The 25,293-nt window shown below is 35.4% G+C and overlaps 3 protein-coding genes across 4 annotated transcripts; all 3 read left to right on the plus strand.

Moving 5' to 3' along the window:
- The first annotated feature begins 3,184 nt into the window (after nt 1-3,184).
- LOC125470406 (G-type lectin S-receptor-like serine/threonine-protein kinase LECRK3) lies at nt 3,185-3,511 on the plus strand. Its single transcript, XM_048569371.1, has one exon. It carries the CDS (start codon nt 3,185-3,187, stop codon nt 3,509-3,511), a length of 327 nt encoding a protein of 108 aa, XP_048425328.1.
- Nucleotides 3,512-6,312: 2,801 nt separating this feature from the next.
- LOC103963660 (G-type lectin S-receptor-like serine/threonine-protein kinase LECRK3) lies at nt 6,313-8,970 on the plus strand. Its single transcript, XM_009376497.3, has one exon. The coding sequence runs from the start codon at nt 6,395-6,397 to the stop codon at nt 8,789-8,791; it is 2,397 nt and encodes a 798-aa protein (XP_009374772.2). The 5' UTR covers nt 6,313-6,394; the 3' UTR covers nt 8,792-8,970.
- Nucleotides 8,971-18,399: 9,429 nt separating this feature from the next.
- On the plus strand, nt 18,400-20,537 carry LOC103963671. Of its 2 annotated transcripts, none has more exons than XM_048568845.1 (2): nt 18,400-18,625; nt 19,801-20,537. In XM_048568845.1, exon 2 carries the CDS (start codon nt 19,849-19,851, stop codon nt 20,260-20,262), a length of 414 nt encoding a protein of 137 aa, XP_048424802.1. In that variant the 5' UTR covers nt 18,400-18,625; nt 19,801-19,848; the 3' UTR covers nt 20,263-20,537. The 2 variants fall into 2 exon arrangements, with proteins under 2 accessions (XP_048424802.1, XP_048424803.1); XM_048568846.1 differs by having other exon boundaries at nt 18,401-18,625; nt 19,804-20,537.
- Nucleotides 20,538-25,293: the final 4,756 nt, after the last annotated feature.

Genomic DNA, 25,293 nt, shown 5'->3' on the forward strand with positions numbered 1-25,293 from the left:
TGCAGAAGCTGAGAATTGTGCAATGGCAGCCACTGCATGTGAGTAATTTGGCTCAAGGGACTTCTCTCAGACTTGGGGTCATTAGTTCCAACTCGATGCCACTCATGTGTGACAACCAGGCAGCTATGCACATTACTGCCAATCCAGTCTGTCATAAAAGAACCAAACACATCAAGGTGGACTGCCACTTTATTCGAGCATAAGTCCAATCGCAAGTTAGTCATAATGTGTTTACTCGCAATCATGAACAACTAGCTGATCTATTCATTAAGGCCTTGACTTCTGCTCAATTTTATCGTCTTTTAGGCAAGCTTGGCTTGATAAATCTCCTTGATCCAACTTTAGAGAGAGTATTGAAGTATTGAAGCTTTTATCTAGTGGTTACTCCCTTGATTGTTCAAAACCCTAGCTGAAACTGTGGAGCCAAAAATAATCCCAAAAATCCTGAAGGCAACATGTGTTGCCACGAAAGATGAGATTTCCCTTATTAAATGAGCAGGGCATCCTACGTGCATCTCAACATTCTAGGAGATGCAGGCAGTGGACTACAATTGCTCAAAGCTCCCTTGCTCATGGCAAGGAAAAGTCAAAGGGATTACAGATATGATTAATTAAGAAATCATATCTTTAATACATTCCTAATTGAAGACAAACTCTATCAAGTAAATAATCCCAATTACATTTATTTATGGATAATTACCTTTATTTTCAAGATATTATTTACAGAATATCTTGGTAATGTTCTCACTAAATCCTACCCTAAAGGTTGTCCACTCTCTATAAATATCCTATTTCTCCACCAAAAACAGGTGAAGCCTTTCTATAGATAGAAAACCCTAAACACTCACTCTTTTCATAGAGACTAACTTAGGCATCAAAGATCCATTGGCCAAATCCCCATACATAGTGGGAGTGTGAGGCTTTTGGTCTTTGATCAAAGTTGTTGATTGTTTTGCAGGTGCACTTTCGTAAGATTGAAGATGGCAAAAATTTGCATCGATAGAAACCATATTCATAAATGCAATAATGTCAACGCCGGCTCTCTCTTCTCTTCCTTGATTTAAGGGAATTGACATGTTGATTAACTTATCCTAACTTGGTTCTTTGTGTAAATCCCTTATTTCAAGGATTTGTAGTAGACATAGAAGTAACTGGTCACTAGGGTTCTTTAGCTAGTTGGTTGCTTGTAACCAGCTTTCCTTTCTCCTATATGTATGTTACCTTGTACATTGTTACAACTATGAAATACAATACAATTAAACAAGACATTCTACAACTCTACTTTGTCACTTGAAGTTCCAAATACGAAAAGAAAGATTGCTCAACCTTGATCCTCATCGGATCAGTGCTCTTGAGTAGCTAGGGGTTTCTAAACTTGATTTTTCTATTAACAACCTGGTGAGTCAAATATTATATTGTACATTTAACCTTATTCTTAGTATGTTTTTATTATTATTTTGGAAGAATTTTGAGATTTTGAATTGTATTTTTAATATAAGACTTTTGATTTCCTCTGGAGCAAAACGTAATCAAATGGATGAATTTTGGATTAATTCCAATTGGGGGACATTTGTGATTCGTTTATCTTGATCGTATCAAAATATTAGATTTTTCCACCAAGTGGTTATTTTCTGACGATAGAATAAATAAGCAGTGCGCGGTGTTGGAAAAATGACGTTTTAGGCTTGATTGCGAGTTTTGGAGCCCAACATGGTATCTTGGATTCAGCATCTTCTGTACATGTATTTAGAATGTTTCGATCTTTAAAACAAGTAGTCATGGGCTGGATTTGGATGAGATTTAAGGCTAAAAAGCTGGACAGTTTATTTGCATATTCTCCTAGCTTAATTGGGATTTTATTTTTTAGTATAATTTATTATTATTTGGTTTCCTAGTCTGATCCAAAGACTTTTATTAGGGGATCGCTTATGTTGAGCATAAAAGGTTTTGGCCGGCTCTATTCTTTTACTTTTTCTTCTTTTATGCGATTTTGGAGATAGGAAATTGGCTAGGGTTCTTGAAGATTTTCAAATTTTTACTTTAAGGTGTTTTCAATATTTTTCTTCGTAATAATATTTTCTCTTATTTTAATTATGAATATGTGTAAGTAATTCGTTTTGCTAGGGCAAAGCCTTGAGCCTTAGCATGAATGTGCAATTTTTATTTAATTGCTTGTGATTGATAGCATGCATACTTTGAATTATTGATCACCGTTTTAAGCTATCTAATTGTCTTAATGCCTGATCACCATTAGGATCTTTAGAAACGTAATTTGATGCAATTTTGGTCAAAAGGTTCCCTGAAATTAACGCTGGCTTCTTATGGTTAGTAATTGTAATTTCACTTAAGATGAACATTACGTCTTAAGGATTGCATGGTTTTTCAAAAGGTTTTCACAAAATATAATGAGTCTCTCATGTTCATATTTAATTGCATGATTTTTTAAAGGGTTTTCACAAAACATAATGAGTCTCTCATGTTCATATTTGATCCGAACGTCCGGACAAGTTGCATGTTAGATATACGTTCTATATTGGAGGTTCCAAGTAGAATATATATTAGGAAAACCTAACCTTCAAAATGGCATGTGTAGATCATAAGTAAGTGATAAAAAAAAAACATAGGATTGTTAGATGATGGCGGAACCCTAGTGCTTTTATAAATAGGTATTTAAAAACTCTTTTCTTTTATCTTCTTAATCTTGGCCAAATTTATTATTTGGTTTTTAATATTACCCAAATTCAAAATCTCTTTTCTCAATTTCTAGTTTCAAGTAATTAATTAGGAATTGGTCTTACATAAATTATTTAAATAGTCCTTGTGGAGAACGACCTTACATGAGCATATATACTACAACAACCTTGTACTCTTGCAAGTATTTTGTGTGATTTTAACCTTTTTTCGTAGGTTCTAAAAATCCTATCACAACCTATTTGGTGTTTCTCGTATTTCTTGTAGAAATGCGAATATGAGTGAACCTTATCCAGTCATCTCTGATATGAATTTGAAGCATTTCACTTATGAGGAGCTAAAAAACGCTATGAACGAATTCGAGGATGAACTAGGACGCGGTGCTTCTGCAGTAGTTTTAAAGGGAGTTTTAAGCCTTTGATAATGAGAAGAGCGTTGCTGTCAAAAGCTTTCTCGGTAGGGTCGAAGAAAAGGGTTGGAATTCAAAGCGGAAATGAGTGCTATTGGCAGAACAAACCACAAAAATTTAGTACAGCTTCTTGGATTTTGTTACGAGGGAGAGCACCGAATGCTTGTGTACGAGTTCATGAGCAATGGATCTTTAGCAAGCTTCCCTTTTGGAGAGTCTTGGCCAAGCTGGTGCCAGAGAAGGCAAATTGCACTGGGAATTGCAAGAGGGTTGTTGTATTTGCATGAGGGGTGCAACAGCCAAATTGTACATTGCAACATCAAGCCTCAAAATATGCTTCTCAATGACTCTTACGCAGCAAGAATTTCTGACTTCGGACTAGCCAAGCTTTTGAGAATGGACCAGACTTGAATCACGACTGGAATCAGGGGAACAAAAGGTTATATGGCCCCTGAATTGTTGAATAGGTTGCCTATCATGGCCAAGGTTGATATTTACACTTTGTAATTTTGTTGTTAGAGATTATCTTGTGCAGGAAGCATTTATAGGCAGCTGCAGAAGATGAAGATCAAATGATAGTAGCTGATTGGGCGTACGATTGCTATAAGCAGAATAATCTGCGCCGGCTATCAAGAATGACGATGAGGCAATGCATGACATCAAGAAGATGGAAAGTATGTGATGATTGCAATATGGTCCATTCAGGAGGATCCTTCGCTCAGACCTACCTTGAAGAAAGTCGCATTAATTGATGCTCAAAGGAACTGTCGAAGTCTCAACTCCACCCGATCCATGTTCTTTCATAAGGTCAATACTTCAAGTGCTTCCAATTATAATCCATTTCTTTTGTATACTTTCATATACTCTTTAGTTCTTGACCTACTGCGTAGTATTGGATGCAAAATAATTCTCTTAAAAAATAGAGTGTTTCGGTCAATGAGATGTTGAAGATCAACACCAACCCATTAAGATCAATCGAAACAAAGAAACTAGATTATACTAGTTCAAACATGCATGAAATTGTTCCAGAAGATTCTAGCAAGCATATGTCGGTGGCAATGCATGATTAATAGCTAGAATGATCTAGCAATGCCTAAGTCGGTGGGGGTGTGTGTATAATCATGTGCTAGAAAGTTCTAGCAAGTTGTACAATATGTGGCTATTATGCAAAGCCATATGTCGGTGCAGTGTGTGCATGAACATGCACTAGAAAGTGCTAGTGAAGTCGGCAAACATGCCTATAAATAGGTATGTGTGTGTGTGTGTGTGTGTGTGTGTGTGTTGCTGTGTAACAATAAACCAATCGAAGAAGATAGTAGGCAACCAAGTGAGAGTGAAAAGTAAGAGTAGTCTTGTGAAGAGTGTGAGTGGTCTAGAGTGTCTCTAGAAAGAGTGAGAAATGGGTCAATTATAAAATTCAAGGGAGTAATTGGCTAAAATTAAAATTCAAAAAAAAAAAAATGCTAGCTTCTTTACAAGTTCGGGAGAAAATTGACAACTACCTCAAAATTTATGTATTTCATCATGTGTGTTAGATTTATAAGATACAAGCTAATATAGTGAATGGGAACGAACAGATACCACTGGACAACACGCCGCACTCCTCACCACAACCTTCTCCATGAATTAAGCCCTAATTGCTGGACCAAAACTAATTAGAGAAAACAAGACAGCAGCCATAAATCAATGAAGAGAAGTTGACTACAATTTGAGTAACGTAAGGTGGTAACCACAACCTAACCTCACAACTAGAGATAAAGTGAGGACTATGACCTAACCTATAATTATATTCCAACAGCGACCTATTCAACATGAATCAGTCAATAAATCCTTCAAAATTGTGAATTGTGTACGTACTGCGTGTTTTAAATTATGTAACAAGAAGGTACTATATGTTTTAGGAATATAAATTATTGTAAAAAAACATGCTCATCAAATTAAATATCTGTTAAATTTGGTTTAGCTCAAAATTTATATCATAAGCACCTTACTTGTCGCACGTCCACACTAACATTTAGTTGAGTGAATTTGATAGTTCATATTGTAATTTTATTCCTAACAAAATAGAGTAATATGATTTGTCACTCTGCACAGTGCATCAAATAACCGAATTTGGTCACTCTGCACTTTAAGAAAATAGAGTAATATGATTTGATATGGTGAGAATGAATTTCACATTGATAAGAGAAGATACCATGCAAGAACTTATAAGTAAGTTGGTTCGCACATTGCCAATTGGTTTTGTGGTGGAACCTCAATCTTCTTTATGATATCAGAGCAAGTTGTCTCACGTGTGAAGCACAACGATCCCCCACACTCATGTCACCCTGTTTGTGTTTCCACATGTTTGACTTTAAAATTTACTACACGTAAGAGATTGTGTTTGGAAACAAGTCAGATTAATCTTCATATTATCAATTGGTCGTTTTATAAGTAAGTTTGCCTTATAAGTAAGTTGATTTCTTCAAATCCTTTACATACCTTTCATTTAAAAAGTTTTTATTAATATGATTTGATATGAGTGAGAATGAATTTCACATTGATGAGAGAAGATACCATGCAAGAACTTATAAGTAAGTTGGTTCGCACATTGCCAATTGGTTTTGTGGTGGAACCTCAATCTTCTTTATGATATCAGAGCAAGTTGTCTCACGTGTGAAGCACAACGATCCCCCACACTCATGTCACCCTGTTTGTGTTTCCACATGTTTGACTTTAAAATTTACTACACGTAAGAGATTGTGTTTGGAAACAAGTCAGATTAATCTTCATATTATCAATTGGTCGTTTTATAAGTAAGTTTGCCTTATAAGTAAGTTGATTTCTTCAAATCCTTTACATACCTTTCATTTAAAAAGTTTTTATTAATATTTTGAACTGTTGAATTTGCTTGACTGTGGTCACAGGCATGGTGAAACTCCCCATAGTCTCTCTGAGTTTGGCAGGGGTGGATAATCGTGACTTGCCACTAAATGATCTTACACGCCATGCAAAAATTGTACATAGTATCTAAAATTTTGAAGGAGTCAAAAGACAGTTTCCAAGTAATGCCCGTGAAGAATCCAATAAAAAAAGACTTGGAATCAAAGTCAATTGAACCATTGACGAAAATGAGCTCGTTGTTGACTTTGTTGCGGTTTGATCCTCTAATTTAAGCACAAGAAATCACACCATCGTCCATCATTCAAGTTTTTTATTTCATACTTAAAGAAGATGAACTGAAAAATTGCAAGTGATTGACGCAGAAAATATAGTTTATTTGAAAAAAAATTTCGTCACCTTTGTAATTTTCCCATGGCTTGTCCACTGATAAATCTTCCCTTCTTCTTCCTTTTCATGTTTCTACCATTTTCCACCCTAGCTCAAACCTCCAAAAACATTTCTTTAGGCTCATCTCTCACTGCACTAAATGATGATAACTCATCATCATGGACATCACCATCTGGCGACTTTGCTTTCGGTTTTCAAAGAATCGGAAAAGATGGGTTCCTACTAGCCATTTGGTTCGATAAGATAAAAGATAAAACTATTGTCTGGTCAGCCAATGGGGATAATCTAGTGCCAGGGGGATCCAAAGTTGAGCTTTCGAACGGTGGCGAGTTTATGCTGAACGATGCAACCGGCAAGCGCATATGGTCTGCTCAATCTATTAGTCTTGGAGTTGCCTATGCATCCATGCTAGACACTGGAAATTTTGTGCTGGCAGATCGAAGTTCATCCAATGTGTGGGAGAGTTTTGGTGAACCAACGGATACAATACTACCTGCACAGATTCTAAATCAGAATGACAAACTCTTTGCGCGCTACACGGCAACAAATTACTCACGGGGAAGATTCATGTTTTCGCTACAATCTGATGGAAATCTCACGATTTACACAACGAAATTCCCACTGGAGACAAACAATTTTGCTTACTATGCAACCTCGACTAATACCGGCTTTCAGGTCATCTTCAATCAGTCTGGCTATCTATACCTTACTGCAAGGAATGGAAGCGTACTGAATATGATATCATCCAACACAATTTCCACGCAAAATTTCTACCATAAAGTAACTCTGGAGCATGACGGAGTTTTGAGGCACTCTGCTCATCCTAAAACCGCTGCCTCAAGTGCCGGAAGCCCCATGGCTTGGTCCCCTTTGACCTCCGAACCTTCGAATATTTGCTTAACAATTGAAGGAGACGCAGGCAGTGGTGCATGTGGATACAACAGCCTCTGCAGCTATAATGATGAAGGACCAACTTGCCAATGTCCTTATGGCTACACATTGATTGATCCCAATGATGTCTTGAAAGGATGCAAGCAAAACTTTGTTTCACAAAGTTGTGATGAGGCCTCGCCTGAGACAGAGAGTTTTGAATTTCGTGAGATGCAAAACACAGAGTGGTCTGGCGGTGGTTATGAGCAATTTACACCGGTAGATGAGGATTGGTGTAGACAGAATTGCTTCGATGATTGTTTTTGTGCCGTCGCCATTTTCAAGAATGGAGAGTGTGAAAAGAAGAGAATTCCTCTTTCAAACGGAAGGATGGACCCGACTGTTGGTGGAAAAGCTCTCATCAAAGTAAGGAAAGACAACTATACTTTGATACCTGAAGTTCCAAATACAAAAAAGAAAGATCGCTCAACTTTGATCCTCATCGGATCAGTGCTCCTGAGTAGCTCGGGGTTTCTGAACTTGATCTTGCTATTAACAACCTATTTGATTGTTTTTCGTATTGCTTATAGAAAAGCGAAGCTGATTCAGCCTTATCGAGTCATCTCTGATATGAATTTGAGGCATTTCACTTATGAGGAGCTAAAAAACGCTACAAACGAATTCGAGGAAGAACTAGGACGCGGTACTTCTGCAATAGTTTTCAAAGGAGTTTTAGCCCCTGATAATGGGAAGAGCGTTGCTGTCAAATGCTTAGTCGCTAGGGTCGGAGAAAATGATTTGGAATTCAAAGCGGAAGTGAGTGCTATTGGCAGAACAAACCACAGAAATTTAGTCCAGCTGCTTGGATTTTGTTACGAGGGAGAGCACCAAATGCTTGTGTATGAGTTCATGAGCAACGGATCTTTAGCGAGCTTCCTTTTCGGAGAGTTGAGGCCAAGCTGGTGCCAGAGAAGGCAAATTGCACTGGGAATTGCAAGAGGGTTGTTGTATTTGCATGAGGAGTGCAGCAGAAAAATCGTACATTGTGACATCAAGCCTCAAAACATTCTTCTCGATGACTCTTTCGCGGCAAGAATTTCTGACTTCGGACTAGCCAAGCTTTTGAAAATCGACCAAACTCTAACCACAACCGGAATCAGGGGAACGAAAGGTTATGTGGCCCCTGAATGGTTGAATAGGTTGCCTATCACGGCCAAGGTTGATATTTACAGCTATGGAATTTTGTTGTTAGAGATTATTTTCTGCAGGAGGCATTTTGAGGCAGCGGCGGAGGATGAAGATCAAATGATACTAGCTGATTGGGCATACGATTGCTATAAGCAGAATAATCTGCACCAGCTATTCAAGAATGACCATGAGGCAATGCATGACATCAAGAAGATGGAGAAGTATGTGATGATTGCAATATGGTGCATTCAGGAGGATCCGTCGCTCAGACCTACCACGAAGAAAGTCGCATTGATGCTTGAAGGAACTGTCGAAGTCTCAGCTCCACCCGATCCATGTTCTTTCATAAGTTCAATACTTTAACTACTTCCAATTATAATCCAGTTCTTTTCTATATCAAAAGTTTGTGTATTATTTATTTTCAAGTACTCTTTAGTTCTTAATGTACCGTACGTTTAGTATCGAACGTACAATAATTATCTTTAAATGTCCGAAAAAATAGAGGAATTATCAATGGTATAAAACCCATGCTCATTCTTTTATGGCTTTCGCGTTCTTCCACTCTTTCTTAATAGCAACTACTAAAACTCCAAGCTTTCTCACTTACTGCAGAACCTCTCAAACCTTGCAAAGTAAGCCGGAAAACTACCCTGGTGTTTCACGTTCGAGATGAGTAGGATTCGAAGTGTTGATTCCCACAGAGGGCGCCAAGGGTGATGCACGAAACCGGGTGGACCTCGAGTCAACGTAAAGTGTGGTGTAAAGACCTTTGCAAGGGTGCTCTGGTCGTGGGTGGACTAGCAAAGCAACCTGCAAGGAAGGTGAAATAGGTATCAAAGGGCACCGGTGTGTTACAAGCCTAAGCGCCTCTGAAGCACAGACCCTTTGGTGGGTTTAAAGTGCTTCATAATTGACCAATACTTAGTAGTTTCAGGATCGATATAATATGGTACAAATAATTGATCATGGCATATGATTTATGCAATCTTTAATGCATTATCGGTTGAATTCAATCATGTATATTATTAATTATTATCGTGATGAGTTTTATTTATGATATGCATCTGGATTGTGGTTTCTTTTTCATTGATGTGATGGGCGGGAAGTGACGTGACTAGAAGCTTCTAAATTCTACAAAAATAATAGCTGTATAGAGTTTCCAAGTCTAGATTGGACTAGTTAGGGCTTCAACCCAAAAAAAGGGGTAGAAAAGAATGCTTGTTGTAGGCCATGGACGAGAGGAAAGACTTGAGTTTAAAACTAGACTCAGAACAGCATTGATGTTTCATCTCTTTGAAGCATTCAAAGAAGGCAGCTTCCAAGCAATTGGCCTGCATGCATATTAAGATTGATAAAGACTTTGCATCCATTGCCCGAATGGCAAATCTCCAACTGCAGGTCTAGCATGATGGAACGTTTATTTAGTCGTTTGTGAAGATGAAGGACTCATTACATAGGTGCATCTAGACTCAAGCCCTGTAATTTGTGCCCAAAACATACGCAAACCTGACATGTACGGACATTGCCGCCATATACTAGGTCTAAATCGTCATAAGTACCTTACTTAATTGCTGGTTAATTATTTTGTAATTTTATATTAGGTTTGTCATTCTCTAAGGACAAAGTTGTTAATAATAATTATACTTTTAAAAGGGTAAGAAAATAAGACAAGTGGATGGGTTGAACACCCCTTATTAGTTATCAGATAATACTAGAGAAATTAAATTTTGTAAGCTAGATGATATGGATGTTGTTGATTGAATTACTCAAGTGTTGATTAATATGTTTATTTCTTATTAGTGATACATCATTTGGTTTGCAAATTTAGTTTTAACTACAAATTAAAAACAAAATGGCTATAGTTGGGAAATACAAAATGGAATGAGTTGACTGGATGTTATGCTTAGTACGGTATGGTTGATTCCTCTATAGAGCTTTTTGAAAGAATGAAAGGAGTGCAGGCAAATGAAGTGAAGCTTTCACATGCGTACTTTCTGCGTGCAGCCATTGTGGTTATGTAGAGAAAGGTTTAAGAGTTTTCAAGTCCATGAAAGAGAGTCATGGAGTAGAGGCAAGTAAAGAAAATTATGCTTGTGTTGTCGATCTCTTGTGCTGGTCAGGAAAGATGTTAGAAGCTTACGAAGTGGGCATTCCAATCCATCAATGGAGCTTTTTTCTAAAGGGCCTAAAGTCCATGGAAGAAGAGATCTTGCCAAAATGATGGCTGAAGCTATTCTGCCAAAATGAAGTTAAAGATGTTAACGTAGAAAGATCAAGAAATATAGCTAGGGTTTCAAGAACTAGAGAGAGATTGAAGAAGAGAGAGAAGGAGATTTCATATATTCTGTTTTCTTCTTTTACTTTTCTTACCATACAAGCTATTACATTGGTGTATATATATTGAGAATAACATCTCTAACTAACTAACTAAAAGATACAATCTTATGACACTTGGCATGATCCTAACCATTCTTTATATTCTTACAAAAGAGACCTGGAGGTTTTGTTACGCTATCAAATGTCTATGCTGCTGATGGAGAATGGGAAGAGGTTGAGGACGTATAAGGATGGTGATGAAGCAGAGGAAGATTCTCAAGCAACCTGGATTTAGTTGGCTTGATAAAGGGATGGCTTTGTCGGAGTTGAAGTAGAAAAGATGAAAGCAAATTATGTATCGAAGGTGAGCCTCTAATAGGATATTATCAGTTAAGAAGATTTTCAGTTTTTCGTTTTTGTTTTCACAAAAGAAATCTTTTTTACAACTGAATCTATGTTTTGAAAATTTGTATCGACACAATTGATCCATTCATCTTTCAAGGGCATGAATTTTAAGAATTTGACGACACTGGTAACAAACTTCAAGAAATACTCTTCTGTGCTATGATTTCAGGAATGGATTCTTTTCGCAATCAATTTAGATTGAGAATCCAAATGCTTACTTTGAATTGCTCGATACCCTTATTTTTCAAGCTACTCATCTTGCCACGTGAATTTTCTATATGCGGACAAGACCAAAGTGGAGAAGATGATGGTGAATCTAAAGATGAACTGATGGACTTGACGGCTGAACGAGTACAGTTACTACTCAACCTCGTGTTCCAGGTTTACAATTCACATTCTGGCTTACATTCCTTCGATCGTTCCATAATTCCTTAAAACAGTTTTCCCAAAAGAAATTATACATTTATAACCCTTAAAGCCACTAATGTTCGAAAACAAGTTTGACACCATATGACTTAATTATAGTTAAGATTGATTACATGATCCAAATAAATATTATCAACACATGGCATAAGTAATTAGTAGAACTTGTTCTTAAGTAGATGAACTATTAATTTTGCTACGCCAAAAAATGTCTTTGGAGATATCATTGTACTTCATACGTGCTCATGAAACTAAAATTGCATGCACTTATAACAATGTTGCTTTGAAGTCAATGCATGTTTTGCTTCATGGCTTTTGAATCACATATTTTTCTGAAGTGTTTAGTACTCAAAAGAAAATAGGTGAAAATTTGGATGGAGAAAGTGCAATTAGGAACTGACTTTGTTGAATAGGGACAAAAATTGCTTATGAATTCTCTAGACCTCCCGAATTAATGAAAATGTTTTGTAGATAGCTCAAAAGGGGTCCCAAAAAAAGTACTAAAATCACCCACTCTTCCAATTATCGCATGGCTAGAAAACGTTCCTGTAAGAGGTTGAAATAGAAGAAGCCATGCCCTGCGTTGTGTGGTGGTTGTCCAATGCACTGGAGGAGTGTAGGCCTCTCTTGGACCACTTTATCTGCTCACGCTTTTTATTTTGTTATAGTTTCAAAGACCCCAAATGTACCAAATGTTTAAGGTAATTTGTAAAAAATATGTACAAATAGAACTGATTATAAAATTTTAAATAAAAAAAATATAACTGAAAGTACACTAACCTGCTTTGGATAGCTTCCAAAATGCTTGCAAGTGTTTTTTGACAATCAAAAGTGATTTTGACTATGCTTAGTATAAAAACTTAAAAACGTATTTTTATTTATAAACGCTTTAGAGAGAACACCTAACGTGTACTTCTTCATAATGATATGTTTTTAATAAAATATTTCACATGTTTATAATAAAAGAACTTTTTGCGTAAGTGCTTACTAGAACAACGGTTTCCTACCGTAATAATCCAAAACGAGGCACTTAATCATGTTACATATAGAGCTTATTGTTAGTTTGATATCCCCACAATTATATTGAAATTTTATTTTTGCAATTTTGCCTCTTAACTTTTTGAGTAACAAGGAACACCTCCACGAAGTAATCTCATTTGTTGTAATATCTTAAAATAAACTCTAGATATGTGTAAGAGATGTGCTATCCACACATCTCATTTTACTTCTCACACACTCCTTGATAATTTATGTCCATTGATCTTCTTCAATTCATCCAATCCGACGGTTGAAAATTTAAAAAGTATGTAAAAAGTAAAATGAAATGTTTGAATATCACACATTTATGTGTAATTACTTATAAATCGTGTTCAGAATCTTCCTGTTGAGAACGAAGGACCCCAATTCATTGAAAGTAGTAGTTGTGTAGTTTCGATTAATGTGTATGTTTCAAGGCACAGACTTTGAGCATATTAATTAATGACTAATGATATTCATACCATACCATGTTTTTATACCATATTTTTATATCATCTTAGATAGCGTCTGATGTGGACAACCATACCATTTGAAAATTTTCCAAAACCCAAAGAAAGAAAGAAGAAAGACTCTTCGTATACCATAATTATCATTTAATTAACTACTTTTTCTTAATTATTAATTTATTAAATAATGAAATAAATTAAAAAAATCTGATTAATTCAAATAATGTGGCTGTTTACATCAAATATCACCTAATGTGGTATGAAAATGTGATACAAAAACATAGTATAAATAACATTATTCTTAATTAATTAGTCTTTCTTTTCCATGATGCAGAAAAAAGTGGGCTAACAAAAAAGTCAAAATAAAAATATAAACTTCAAGTTTTCAAACCATTCGTTGGAAAGTGTTAAGGAGAAAACTTAAGGATTGTTTACATACATATGTTGTGTAGTTCTTATCCATACTTTTGATACTTAAGACAAAATTGAAGGATTGAGACACATGCAGCCGGGCTGTCATCCATTAATATATCCAATCAATTGAGTTCGATTTCTTGGTTGGCTTTTTGTAACTCAATTCATTTAGGTTAAAAATAAACTTAAAATTAAGTTTTTTTTTTAAAAGGAAAAAAAAGTATGATCTTGGATAGATGTTTTTTTTTTTTTTTTTTTTTTTTTTTTGAGGAAACCTCGACGGTATGAGAAAATTTTTATTGATAATGAAAAAATAAGTTACATCTAGTTCGGGAGGACATAAACCTTACTCCTAAAAAAACAGAGACAATAAAAAGGAATACACAAAAAAGAAGAGGGGACATAAACTTTACCATTCTAGAAACAAAAAAAACGAGAATGAAATAAAGAAGGGGGGACATGAAACCAAACCTCTCTAAAACTTTTTTTTTTTTTTTTGGGAAACCTCGGCGGTATAAGGGAAATTTTATTGATAACGAAAAAATAAGTTACACCTAATAGGGGGACATAAACCTTACCCCTCAAAAAACAGAGACAATAAAAAGGAATACACAAAAAAAAAAAAGGAGAGACATAAACCTTACCCTTCTAGAAACAAAAAACGAGAATGAAATAAAGAAAAGAGGGGGGGACATGAAACCAAACCCCTCTAAAACCAAATACAAAGATCTAAACATGCAAAACAAGTCAAACAATCCCGTAAAGTTAGGAGGGGAAAAAAAAAGTGAGACAAACCTGGATGCCGACATACACGTTAATTTGAGAAGCAATAACCAGGCAAGCCAATATAGTCTGAAAACAAAGTAGCACGAATCGTCATCGAGGATAATCATGCCAAGTTAAAGATGGAACCATTGATTCATATAGAGATAAAACCGTATAAATTTGTTGGTTTTTTTTTATGAGAAATATGAATTTTGGCAATATATTATAGCTTTGATCCAGTTATGTCGGCCAATTGCAAGTGTCATCATCTTGGTTCCTATAGAAGTTTCACAAAAGGAAGCATATGGGGTACTAGGAAGCTTACATGGGGAACGTCCAGCCCATGTATATTGTTTTCCTTTTCCAAATGGCTTATTGGGCCCTCAAAAGCCTCCAAAAGAAATTCTTGAGTTCAGAAGTATCGTAAGTGGATCACATCTTTTGTTCGATTGTACTCAATAAGAAATGTTTTTGCACTCAAGTTGAAATTATCATAGGAAACGAATGAGACCCGAATGTAAAAGAGTATCATTCTTTATGCGTGCTGACCGGAAATATGACGTGGTCCACCCGCTGAGCCCTAGTATTTCTCCTAAAAATGGCCTTAAGATAGAAGTAGCTATTCCATACAAAGTTGAAGGCATGGAATTAGGGATATGGCTTGGCAAATTTAGCTGACTAGATACGGTTTGTTGCACCAAAAAGGTGTCATGAAAACGTACACGTCACTACAATACAACAAAGTAAAGCAAAATTTGAGCTTAATAAACTAATCAACAGTGAATCAATGATATTAATCAGAATATCCTTCTTCAAATCCAATGTCAACAATTCTTCTTCTCTTTCTTGATCCTATTAAACCACATCATGGCCAATCATAATAATATAATATTGAACTACTCGTTCAAGGAAATCGAATTCACCATCCGTAAGAGCTAAACATAAAATCTTTTACTTTCGAAGTAAAGAAAAATATGAATACATCGTAGTATTAGCGACTATTTAAAATCCAATATCACCTTCTCACGCCTTTGATTCAATGCCTTTTAAAGCACTCTTCTATTCGATTTATCTAGCCCTTTATGCAAACCAATAAAAAGTAAATACCCTTCAATGTCTATTAAAATTCTTATGCCACTTTCTATCTAGCTAACAACTAACAAGTATCTGAAAGTCAAACGAATATAATAAATGGCACTTACTAGTTGAGGAAAATAAAATAAGGAAACTGGTATTATAATTTTCCCTCTTGCATGGGGTGAGGTATAGTAAAATCTCTATAAAAAATCATTTTGGGACTAATAAAAATAATTACTTTTTTAAAGAGGTTATTACTATTTCAAAACTTAATGCCCTAGAAGATAAAATATACATTGGAAACATATTTTATGAGTAGGGATGCAACTCGCGTGGATTGGGCGGGTTGGAAAGTCAATCCAATCCTAGCCCAACTTTTACAATTTGGGCTCGGGTTTGGGTTGGATTTTCATTCGGGTTCATTTTGGCTCAGATTTAATTGGGTTAGGGTTTACTTGGGTTGGGGTTTGGGTTGCCCAACTTTTTCAAGTTTAATCTTGTAACAACTTAGTTTCCAAGAATTCCTAAAAAAATTAAGCTAAGTAGCATCGAAGCTAGCTAACTCTAATTTCATAAATCAATCTACTATAAAGCTTTAGGATTTATAGGCTACAAATATGGGCTGACTAATCAAAGCCTCTTATTCCCTAAAAACTTAAGTAAATATAAAGGGTAATTTATTAAAAAATTATTAGAAAGGGTGTTAGTTTTTGGACTTGGCACACTTGGGTGTAGTATGAGCACTAATTGATATGAGTTACAATCTGGTTATATTGGGTGTGGTTAGTCAGGTTAGGTTGGGTTGGAGATGGACAGGCAAATGATCAACCCAACTCAACCCAATCAATAAACGGGTTGAAATTAGGTTGGGTTCAAACGGGTTATAACTAAAAAAAAAACCCACTTGTTCGGGTTTAAAGTTGGGTTGGACATGGGCGAGTTTGGATTGTGTCACATCCCGGGCACGACTCCGCCGTAGCACGATATTATCTGCTTTGGGCCCCGACCACGCCCTCACGGTTTTGTTTCTGGGAACTCACGAGCAAGTTCTCAATGGATCACCCATCATGGAATTGCTCTCACGCGAACACGCTTAACTTTGGAGTTCTGACAGAACTCGAAGCCAGTGAGCTCCCAAAAGGCCTCGTGCTAGGTAGAGATGAGAATATACATATAAGGCTTACAGGATCCACTCCCCTGGACGCTGTGGGATGTTACAAATTGGCCCAACCCAAGTTGCACCCCTGTTTAAGATTGAGTTGAATTGAGAAAATAGAATTTGTTAAAGTAAAAAAAAAAAAAAATTCAATATGTGTTATTTATTTTATTTCGTCAATTATTAATTTATATATTTGCTGGGTTTTAAAGGATTTTAAGAAAAAAAAAATGATCTTATACATTTAACGGGATTATTATTTTAGTAGGTTGGCCTAAGTCAGGGCCAGAAGATTTTAGTTTAACTGAAGTTACTAATTTATTGAACATTCATTTATTGTATTTGGAACTTGGAAGCGACCTAAAGTAACTATTGTTTTATTCCTTCTTATTCACTGTACTTGGGCAAATTTTCAAATCAAACTAGCTCTCACAAGTTCATTTCAAACAATCAAGAGCTCTAGGGCATATGAAGAGACTCATCAATGAATCATCTACTTTTTTGACTTGAAATTTGAATAGTTCTCAATTTCGCAAGTGAAAAGATCCCTTTACTTAAAACGGATAAAGGGTCAAAAATATAAACATTTATATGAAAGTTCGAAAATCGCCAAATGTATAGTCGAAGATGTGTATTTATAGGGTTGAACATGGGTGCATTTTGGTATGAAGAAATGTTAAAAGAGTTGGAATTGTAAAAGTTTTAATTTATGAATCAAAAGAGTAAATGACTCATTAAAGTGGGTCATTTCAAATTTTCAAGACATTCTCTAAAACTCTCTTTATTTTTTGGTAGAAACATTTCCTAAAACTCTCTAGTTACGTGCATCTATATCTATAAAACTATAAAAGTTGATCACATTTCATTTTCCTCCTCTTAATAACATGAAAATCCTCGGTTAAATTCATTGACCAGTCAGGCTAGTTAATAAGATAATTTTGCATCATTAATTATTTGTAATGCAAAACTTTTCGGGCAGAGTGTCGTTTGACTCTCTGAACTATTACTCTAGTTGAAGCTATTTTTTTGGTAAATTAACCGTCCTAAACTATTTGAAATAAACCAATTAATCCCGTGTCTTTAGATTCCGTCCACTATGCCGTCAAATTCAAGGACAACTTAGTGTTTTTATCATTAATTCTTATATGTCATTTATAACCGTCAATAAAATTATGACATGTAGATGCATAATAATATGTAATGACAATGTGAAATGATCTGTTATGTAAACGTTTTGTTTCTTTATATTTCTTGTTATGTTATAAATTTTTGAATTATTCTGTGTCCCGTGTCATTATTTAAGAATTGATGATGAAAAAAAGTAACTTGTCATTGAATTTGACAGCGTAGTGGATGGAATCTAATGGCAATGAGTTAATTTGGCTGATTTTATATAATTCAAGGGTTAATTACCAAAAAATTAGTTCAAGAAGTTAATTTCAACTGCGATAATTATTTAGGGGTAAAGTTTACTCAAACTTTTTAAGAATTCTCTGTCATCTCATTTTTTAGCCATATTGACACAAAAATTAATATTAAACTTTAAGGTAACAGAAAATCTACAAAAAAACTTATTTTTGAGAAATTCTCGTTATCATTTTTCTAATACATTTATCGATATTAAATTATCGGACATTTACCAGAACCAGCAAACAAGACTCCGAATTTCTTTTTTTTTTTTAAATATTTTATTTCGGAAAATCACTGTGTGATGTCAAACATATGGTAAAGCAAAGCATCAAGTTGAAACTACCAAAATGCCCTTACTCTCTTAAGCTTCTTACACATACAGACCCATCACACACATACTCTCACACATCACAGTTTACAGAGTCGCAGTTTACAGAGCCAATCAACAAATATCTCTTCTTCTCTCCCTTCCTTCTCACCTCCTCTCTCTCTCTCTTCCCGTTTCAGTCGAACCAGTTTCTTGGGTTCGCAGAAGCTTGCCCAGCCTCACATGCCAATCCCCAATCTCTGAACTTTTTGATCTGGGTTTCCAATATTTCACCCTCAGATCATATGTTCTGCCATTAAAATATCCTTTTTTTTCACTTCGAATCCAGAGACTGAGAAAATCCCATCTCCGTTTTGGTGTTCTCTGAGCCTCCTATGAGTACTTCACTAGATTCTGAGAGTTGGGTTTTGTCACAACAGGTCAGTTTCTTCTCTCTCTCTCTCTCTCTCTCTCTCTCTCTCTCTTGCATTTTGTGATTGGGATTTGGAATATGCGTTAAATTGTGTATTTTGTTGCTTTCTGTTTAAAAAAATTTGTGGGATTTGGATGTTGAAGCTGATTGAAAGAAATGGTTTATATGATGGTACAAATGAAACGAGAAATAGTTTTGATGAAAGTTGAGTTCTACCCAGTTCATTGTGCATGTAATTCATGCTGCCTTATGGATCTTGCTTGGATTTTTCTGTGTGCTTTTGGGTGTGAATTTCAAGGTAATAAAATTTGTTACTTTGATTTTACATGTTTTGAAAGTTCGAGTCTTTGCGGAGATGTGCCTTTTTATTTGTATTTTGGTTCTGTTGTGATTAAAATTGATGTGTTTTCACCATAGGCAGTAAACCTGTGTGAATTTTGACTTTGGTGGCCGAAAACTCTGAATCTTTGTAGCAGTAGTTCATTGTTTTGATTCGGTTCCAGGCATGTAAGATCCCCTATCTTGTAGTGACGCAAACTTAAAAGATTTGGCTGCAATCACAGAGTCTCTTGTATGGGGTTTTCAATATGTAACTTTCTTTACTGCCTGATTGGTTTGCTGTGCAAAAAGAAGGGACAGTTCTCAATATCATCTTTTGGAAGTCAAAATAACTGAGTAAAGTGACCTAGAGTTGTGTTTTTCATTGTTTCATTTGACTAAATCTTAATATGGCGTTCCAACGGAAGATGCGTCAGTTGATGTTTGAAATGAAAACGAAACCTACTCAATTTTGAACTCCTAAAAGATTTGCATGTGATAAATAGATTATGAACTGCTTTTATATTCTGAAGTTAGTTGTTTATGAGTATTGGATGCCTGCTACTAGCCTGTTTTACATATTTATTACAAGTATTGATCCTATGTCCTGTTGGTTGTTCCTTATATATGTACCTCACGCTGTCTAGCTATTTAGTTGGTTGATATGTTACTTAACATCAATGATGGGATCGTTATATCCTTTGAGAAGCCACCAGATGTTTAAGTAGGATTGCATATAAGTTGTGTTATCCCCGTGTTCAGTGAATACTGAATAGTAGGGGGAATGAATTGCTTTCTCAGTTCTGAATTGTACCTTAAGTAACAATAACTGAAAATAACGTTCTTATATGTTTTTCATTGCAGCAGAAAACTTATATTGCATAAAATATTTTTCTCTGGAGTTTTGAGATCATGGGTAGAGGTAGAGGAAAGGGAAAGAGGTTAACTGTCAACAATCATGATGATCCTGGAAGTGGTGAGGAAGAAAAAATACCGGCACAAAAGAGAAGGGGAAGGCCTCAAAAGCCATTAAAAGATGAGATTGATGAAGAAGAAGCTGAAAGAATAGAGGCAGATGATAGTGAGAATGGAAAGTCTGGTATCTCAAGCAAGGAGGTAAAAAGCCCCTCTGCTTCAGAGAATGGTAAGAAGAGGAAGCGGCAATCACAGGTGAAAGAGAAGTCAGATTCAGTTAAGGAGGAAAATGGTAATGGAACAAGATCAAGCACTGATGACTCAACTAAGTCTAATGGATTTCGGCATAATGGGAGCAGGCGGAAAAACAAGCCCCGTCGAGCAGCTGAAGCTGGTGTTGAATGCAATTGACAGATGGTAACCTATGCATCCTTTCTCGTTGCTGAAAAATTACGGGGACAGGAAGTGAGGCCTAGTAAATCTCTAGTTTCTTTCTTCTTTTGCTGCTTAATTGTTCTTTCTTCAGTAATTTCGTACCATCATTCCTTTTTTATTTGAATTGTGAAATTTGCAATGCGTTCTGATGAATGTGGTTTTCCATGGTGCTCTGACATTTTAAATTTTGACTATCTTATTTTTTGCATTGTATAATTTGAGGAACATGTTTAAGCAGTTGCTATCTCTCACATTGTTATCTGTCTTTTGTGTAACTAATGAGATATCATGTAGATTCATATTAGTTAACTTAACTAAAAGTTTGTACTATACTCTGTACGATTAACAGTTCTGAGAAAATCAGCTTTAACGCTTCCCCCTAATTATAACAATTTGCATCTGTTAGAGCACTTTTATTTAGGCCACTTTTATTTAGGCCTTACTGAAAGGAGAGTTCATCTTCTCCTGATCTACTTTGGTTTTGAATTGTTACTTTATGGTGCCTATATAACTTGGTTTTGGATTAACATCGGACTTAGGAAATGTTTAGGCTTCCATCAGATCATTTTGTCCCTCTTCGGACTTTCACACATGTGCATGCGTGGAATACAGTTCAGAGTAAGCACACATTTTCTAGATTATACTGGATGTATTACTCATATGGACGATTAGCTATAAGTTTCCACCAGCTAGTTAGGGCCAGACCTTTCTTATGGTTTCAGAGGTATATGCTTCTTCCTGAGCCTTGATATGAGCCTACAGCTAAAAGCATGGTGGTTAGTATCTTGTTTAAAATGGTTGTAACGAATTCTCGTGTTCTTGAAGGCAAAGCTTTTCCAAACGTTGAAAACTAAGAATGCATGGAGGGTTGAGTAACAAATTGAAGTCAAGGTTTTTGTTTAGACTTTGTTTTAGCTTCAAAAGTTCAGGGTTGCAATTTGGACCTGTGTTCAGTCAGTCTCTCTAATTATTACACTTGTAGTTAACTTCTGTAATTTCCGCTTTCCTGTAATATGTTTGTTAGTTAGCAGGAGGAGTTTTATCCTTGCTTGGTGTTTATGAATGGAAACATAATGTTCCTAGGATCATATATCGGTTGCTAGGCCATAGTTGTGGATACTATTTAGGGTGTTTTGACTGATATGAATTATCTAGTTCGATATTCTAAACCGCAGTATCATTACATGCTTTCTTTCATGTGAAATAGTTTTAAGGTGTGCTTTCAGAATTCTAGGTAAAGGTTTTGTAGTGGCTTGAAAATTGTCGATTAGGACATCACATTGGTTTTCAAGTTGTCTTGTATGGCTACTCGGCACTTGAACAGGTGAATTCTAGGAGAATGACAAGTTTAACGTGAAAAGATAGGGCGGTTTTATCCATAATCATTTTTATTTTTCATATATCCCTCCTAATTTTTGGCCGTCAAATCGATTGAATTCAAGATGATCAAAAAACAAAAATTAACAAAGGGTTTACGTGTGGAAGGTAAAAATGGGTGTGGATAGGGCCACCCAAAAGATGTTATCCCGGCTTGGTTTCTTGTTTTAGGTTATTCCAGCTGTGTCTCGGATTCCGAGAGGAATTCTTAGGTACAACCTGGTATACTCCCTTATTCGCAACCATCTCATCACGTCACACAAAGATTCTAATAGCGCGTGATATACAATAAGTTACATTAGAAATAAGTTTTTAATAGTTCGGACTACTAGTAGTCCGGCCTTGTATTCATTAGATTGACAAGTAAGAATATTATTTTCTCAATTTAACTCTGAGCGGTCGAACTATTGAGAAAAAATTATAGAAACTCTCCTCGAAGAGTGAAGACTGTAATATTTGGTTTCTCATGATAATTGTTTGCGGTCTAGAAGATACTAGTTTTTCATAATTCTTAAAGAAGTTTGTGGTATGCGCTAATTATCATGTGTCGAACTATGTGATTCACACGGCTCCAGACACAAACACAACCACCTTACCCAACCCTTTTGCTTTTTTCATCTTCACTTGGCCCATTTGTGTCTCATCCCTTCTCACACCACACTAATGACCCACCACTGATGATGAACACACCTAATACCTTCGCCTTCATGGGGTAACCTCCTATCCCTAAACTTTTCGCCATCAAAAAATTCAACGCCTGTCTCTTATTTAATTTGACTAGTTAGTCTCTTATTTAATTTTGGTTGTCATTCTTTTCAGAAAGAGTAATGCAACGGAGATCAAACATTTAAATTATATTTTGTAAATTATATAACGTGATTGACGATGATTAGATTATTACTTCATTGTTGATTAACTTGCTTATTTTTTATTGTGGCATATCACATAATTTGTAAATATAGTTTAAAAAAATTTGTCTGCCTAGTATTATTCTTTCGGAAAAACAAACCAAGTTTCGAAAAGTGGTTCGGGTGAGTGTGACATAGAGTTGAAAACCAATCAGATCCAAGCCCATTGGGCTATGTATTCAGATGTTTTTGGACGAAGCCATATATTCAGATTCAGCAGGGGTTCATGGTCGAAAATACTTTTTTTTTCTATGTCATCTGATGCCTGCATCTTAAATGCTCAAATTCTCAATTTAAATATTCAAATTGTGACTCAACCAACCCAAGTTGCAATAATAATAATAATAATAACAACTTAACATGAGTTTGAGTGTTGTCAAATGTGAGAAGACGTGTGAGGATGTGAAGTGTTTTCGCATTTCAGAAAGTTAAGAGATTTTGCATATGCTTATAAGAAATTAAACTACTACTTATATTGCCAATTCCTTTTATGGTGAAACCTCTACTTCCTTGCCCCCTTATTGGAGTTTGCATAGCTAGGGATTGGGATACTCATGAAAGAAGGTGTTGGTGCGGCTGGAGATGGATAAATTTTCTCATTTAACCAATACTTAATCTTAGTAGTAGTGTTAGTCAAGGTGGCCATGATAGGACCGTTGAGCGCAACTGGGCAATACAATTTTATATGCTACCATGAGTTCATGCTTGGAATATCGGTGTATTTTGTAGGTTTATGGATCCAATCACAACTGGTGACTATCCTCAAGAGCATGCGAACATATGTTGGATCAAGATTACCTCAATTCACAAAAGAAGCAGTCCGATTCTCTAAACGGGTCATATGATTTTATAGGAATCAATTACTACACTGCTAGATATGCAAGCAATCCACTAAAGAATTCATCTGACCCTGAAAGCTACATAAATGATCCTCATGTTAATGAGACAAATGAATACAAATTAAAAACTTGTTTCAATCAATTAATTAAGTTCTTAGAGTAGTTAGATTCTAATATTTGGGTATATTATGACAGTTGCGGTTAATGGAAAGCCCATTGGTCCCCGGGTATACATCCAATTTGAACTTAAATTTTTTAGCATTTGGAGGATTAATATGTATATTTTCTTCATAAAAACATAACTCGTGATGAGAATTTCATTATCTTTAAATGGTCTTGTAGGCTGTTTCAGATTGGTTATACATTTATTCAAAAGGAATTCATGATCTTATAATTTTACCAAGAAAAAGTATAATGATCCAGCCATTTACATTACTGAAAATGGTAAGCATTAATACTTTCATCCTTAATTGATTGCTTCATCAACGTTTCACATGTGTATATATAAGTAAATCTAGGTGTTTTAAAGTCTAAACTCAAAACTAATGCAAATTTATTTATTTATAGATAAAATTATCAACGCAGTTGATAATTTATTATGTTGCAGGTGTCAATGAGTTCAATAATCGCAGCTTATCACTAGAGCAAGCCTTTAAAGATACCATAAGAGTCAACTACCATCGTGACCACCTTTGTCACCTTAAAGCAGCAATTCAGTTAGTACTTGTTAAGGAATTAGATAAGGCTACATATAATATACATGAATATGCCTTCTTACATTTTTTTATAGTTATCTATATCAATGCACTTTGTTTTCTATGTGTGTACGCAGATCGGGTGCTAAAGTAAAGGGATACTTTGCATGGTTGATACTAGATAACTTTGAATGGGCAAAGGGATATAGTAGTCGATTTGGTCTCAACTATGTGGACTATGAAGGTGGACTGACAAGGTACCCAAAATGCTCAGCGAAATGGTTCAAAACTTTCTTGAAAAAAAGCCAAAAAAAAATGGAAAATATATTCAAGTATATGTGGATGATAATGCTGAGGACATCAATCTTGTGTATCAAATTTGAATCCCAAATGTGATGAATAAAGTACAAGAATCCACCAGAATCATTGGGCAAGTTGTTTTTTCAAGTTTTAGTTATTAGTTTGACTCATTATGAGTCAGAATAAGTTAAAGCAACTCATTCTGAGTTTATTGTCTCTCCTTATGGCTATTTAGTTTTACTTTTGCTTTGTGTTGTTGGTGTATCCAAGCCTGTTGGATTTTACGACAAAGTTGTTTTCGTCCTTTGTGAATTTGGTTGGAAAAATACCTTATTATTTAAATGTTGTTTATGTACTCCCTCCTGTATTTGTATTGGGCATTTGTGGCTTTTGGCTGACCCTTTGTTTGTAAATCCAATTTGTTATTAGTTATAATAAAAGTAATTGCAAATTCGAGTTATTTCTCAGAAGCTAAATTGTTTTTACCTTCAACTATTTGGCAATATGAGAAGTATCTCAATCTTTTAGAAGTTCTTATAAGGTTTCTCATTTAACCGATGTGACACTCTTTTACCTTTACATTCTCACACACCGTCTTATGTCTACTAGCTAGACTAAATCAAATTTATCTAACGATAATCAATGAGATGGTGAAATCTTTAATCAAGAAAATTTCCTATTGTTACTTGATAACTCATTCTATACTTTTCTTTGCCCTAAAATATTTTTGAACGTATCTGGTGGAATCTATTGCAAATTTGGCTACTATCTCATTTATTATTTTAAATTTACAAATTGGTTGCCATGTATAATATGATGGGAGAAATTTTTGAATGTACGTATCATAATTAAGCAGAGGGACATTGAGAAATATACACTAAAAATGTT

This window comes from the organism of the source record quoted next, unplaced genomic scaffold, assembly GCF_019419815.1.
Source record: "Pyrus x bretschneideri cultivar Hongxiangsu unplaced genomic scaffold, Pyrus_bretschneideri_v1 Contig5, whole genome shotgun sequence".
Classification (NCBI taxonomy): domain Eukaryota; kingdom Viridiplantae; phylum Streptophyta; class Magnoliopsida; order Rosales; family Rosaceae; genus Pyrus; species Pyrus x bretschneideri.

What these genes read in the sequence shown, in the direction of transcription:
- LOC125470406 (XM_048569371.1), top strand. Translation starts at nt 3,185, where the DNA reads ATGAGTGCTATTGGCAGAACAAACCACAAAAATTTAGTACAGCTTCTT.
- LOC103963660 (XM_009376497.3), top strand. Translation starts at nt 6,395, where the DNA reads ATGGCTTGTCCACTGATAAATCTTCCCTTCTTCTTCCTTTTCATGTTT.
- LOC103963671 (XM_048568845.1), top strand. Translation starts at nt 19,849, where the DNA reads ATGGGTAGAGGTAGAGGAAAGGGAAAGAGGTTAACTGTCAACAATCAT.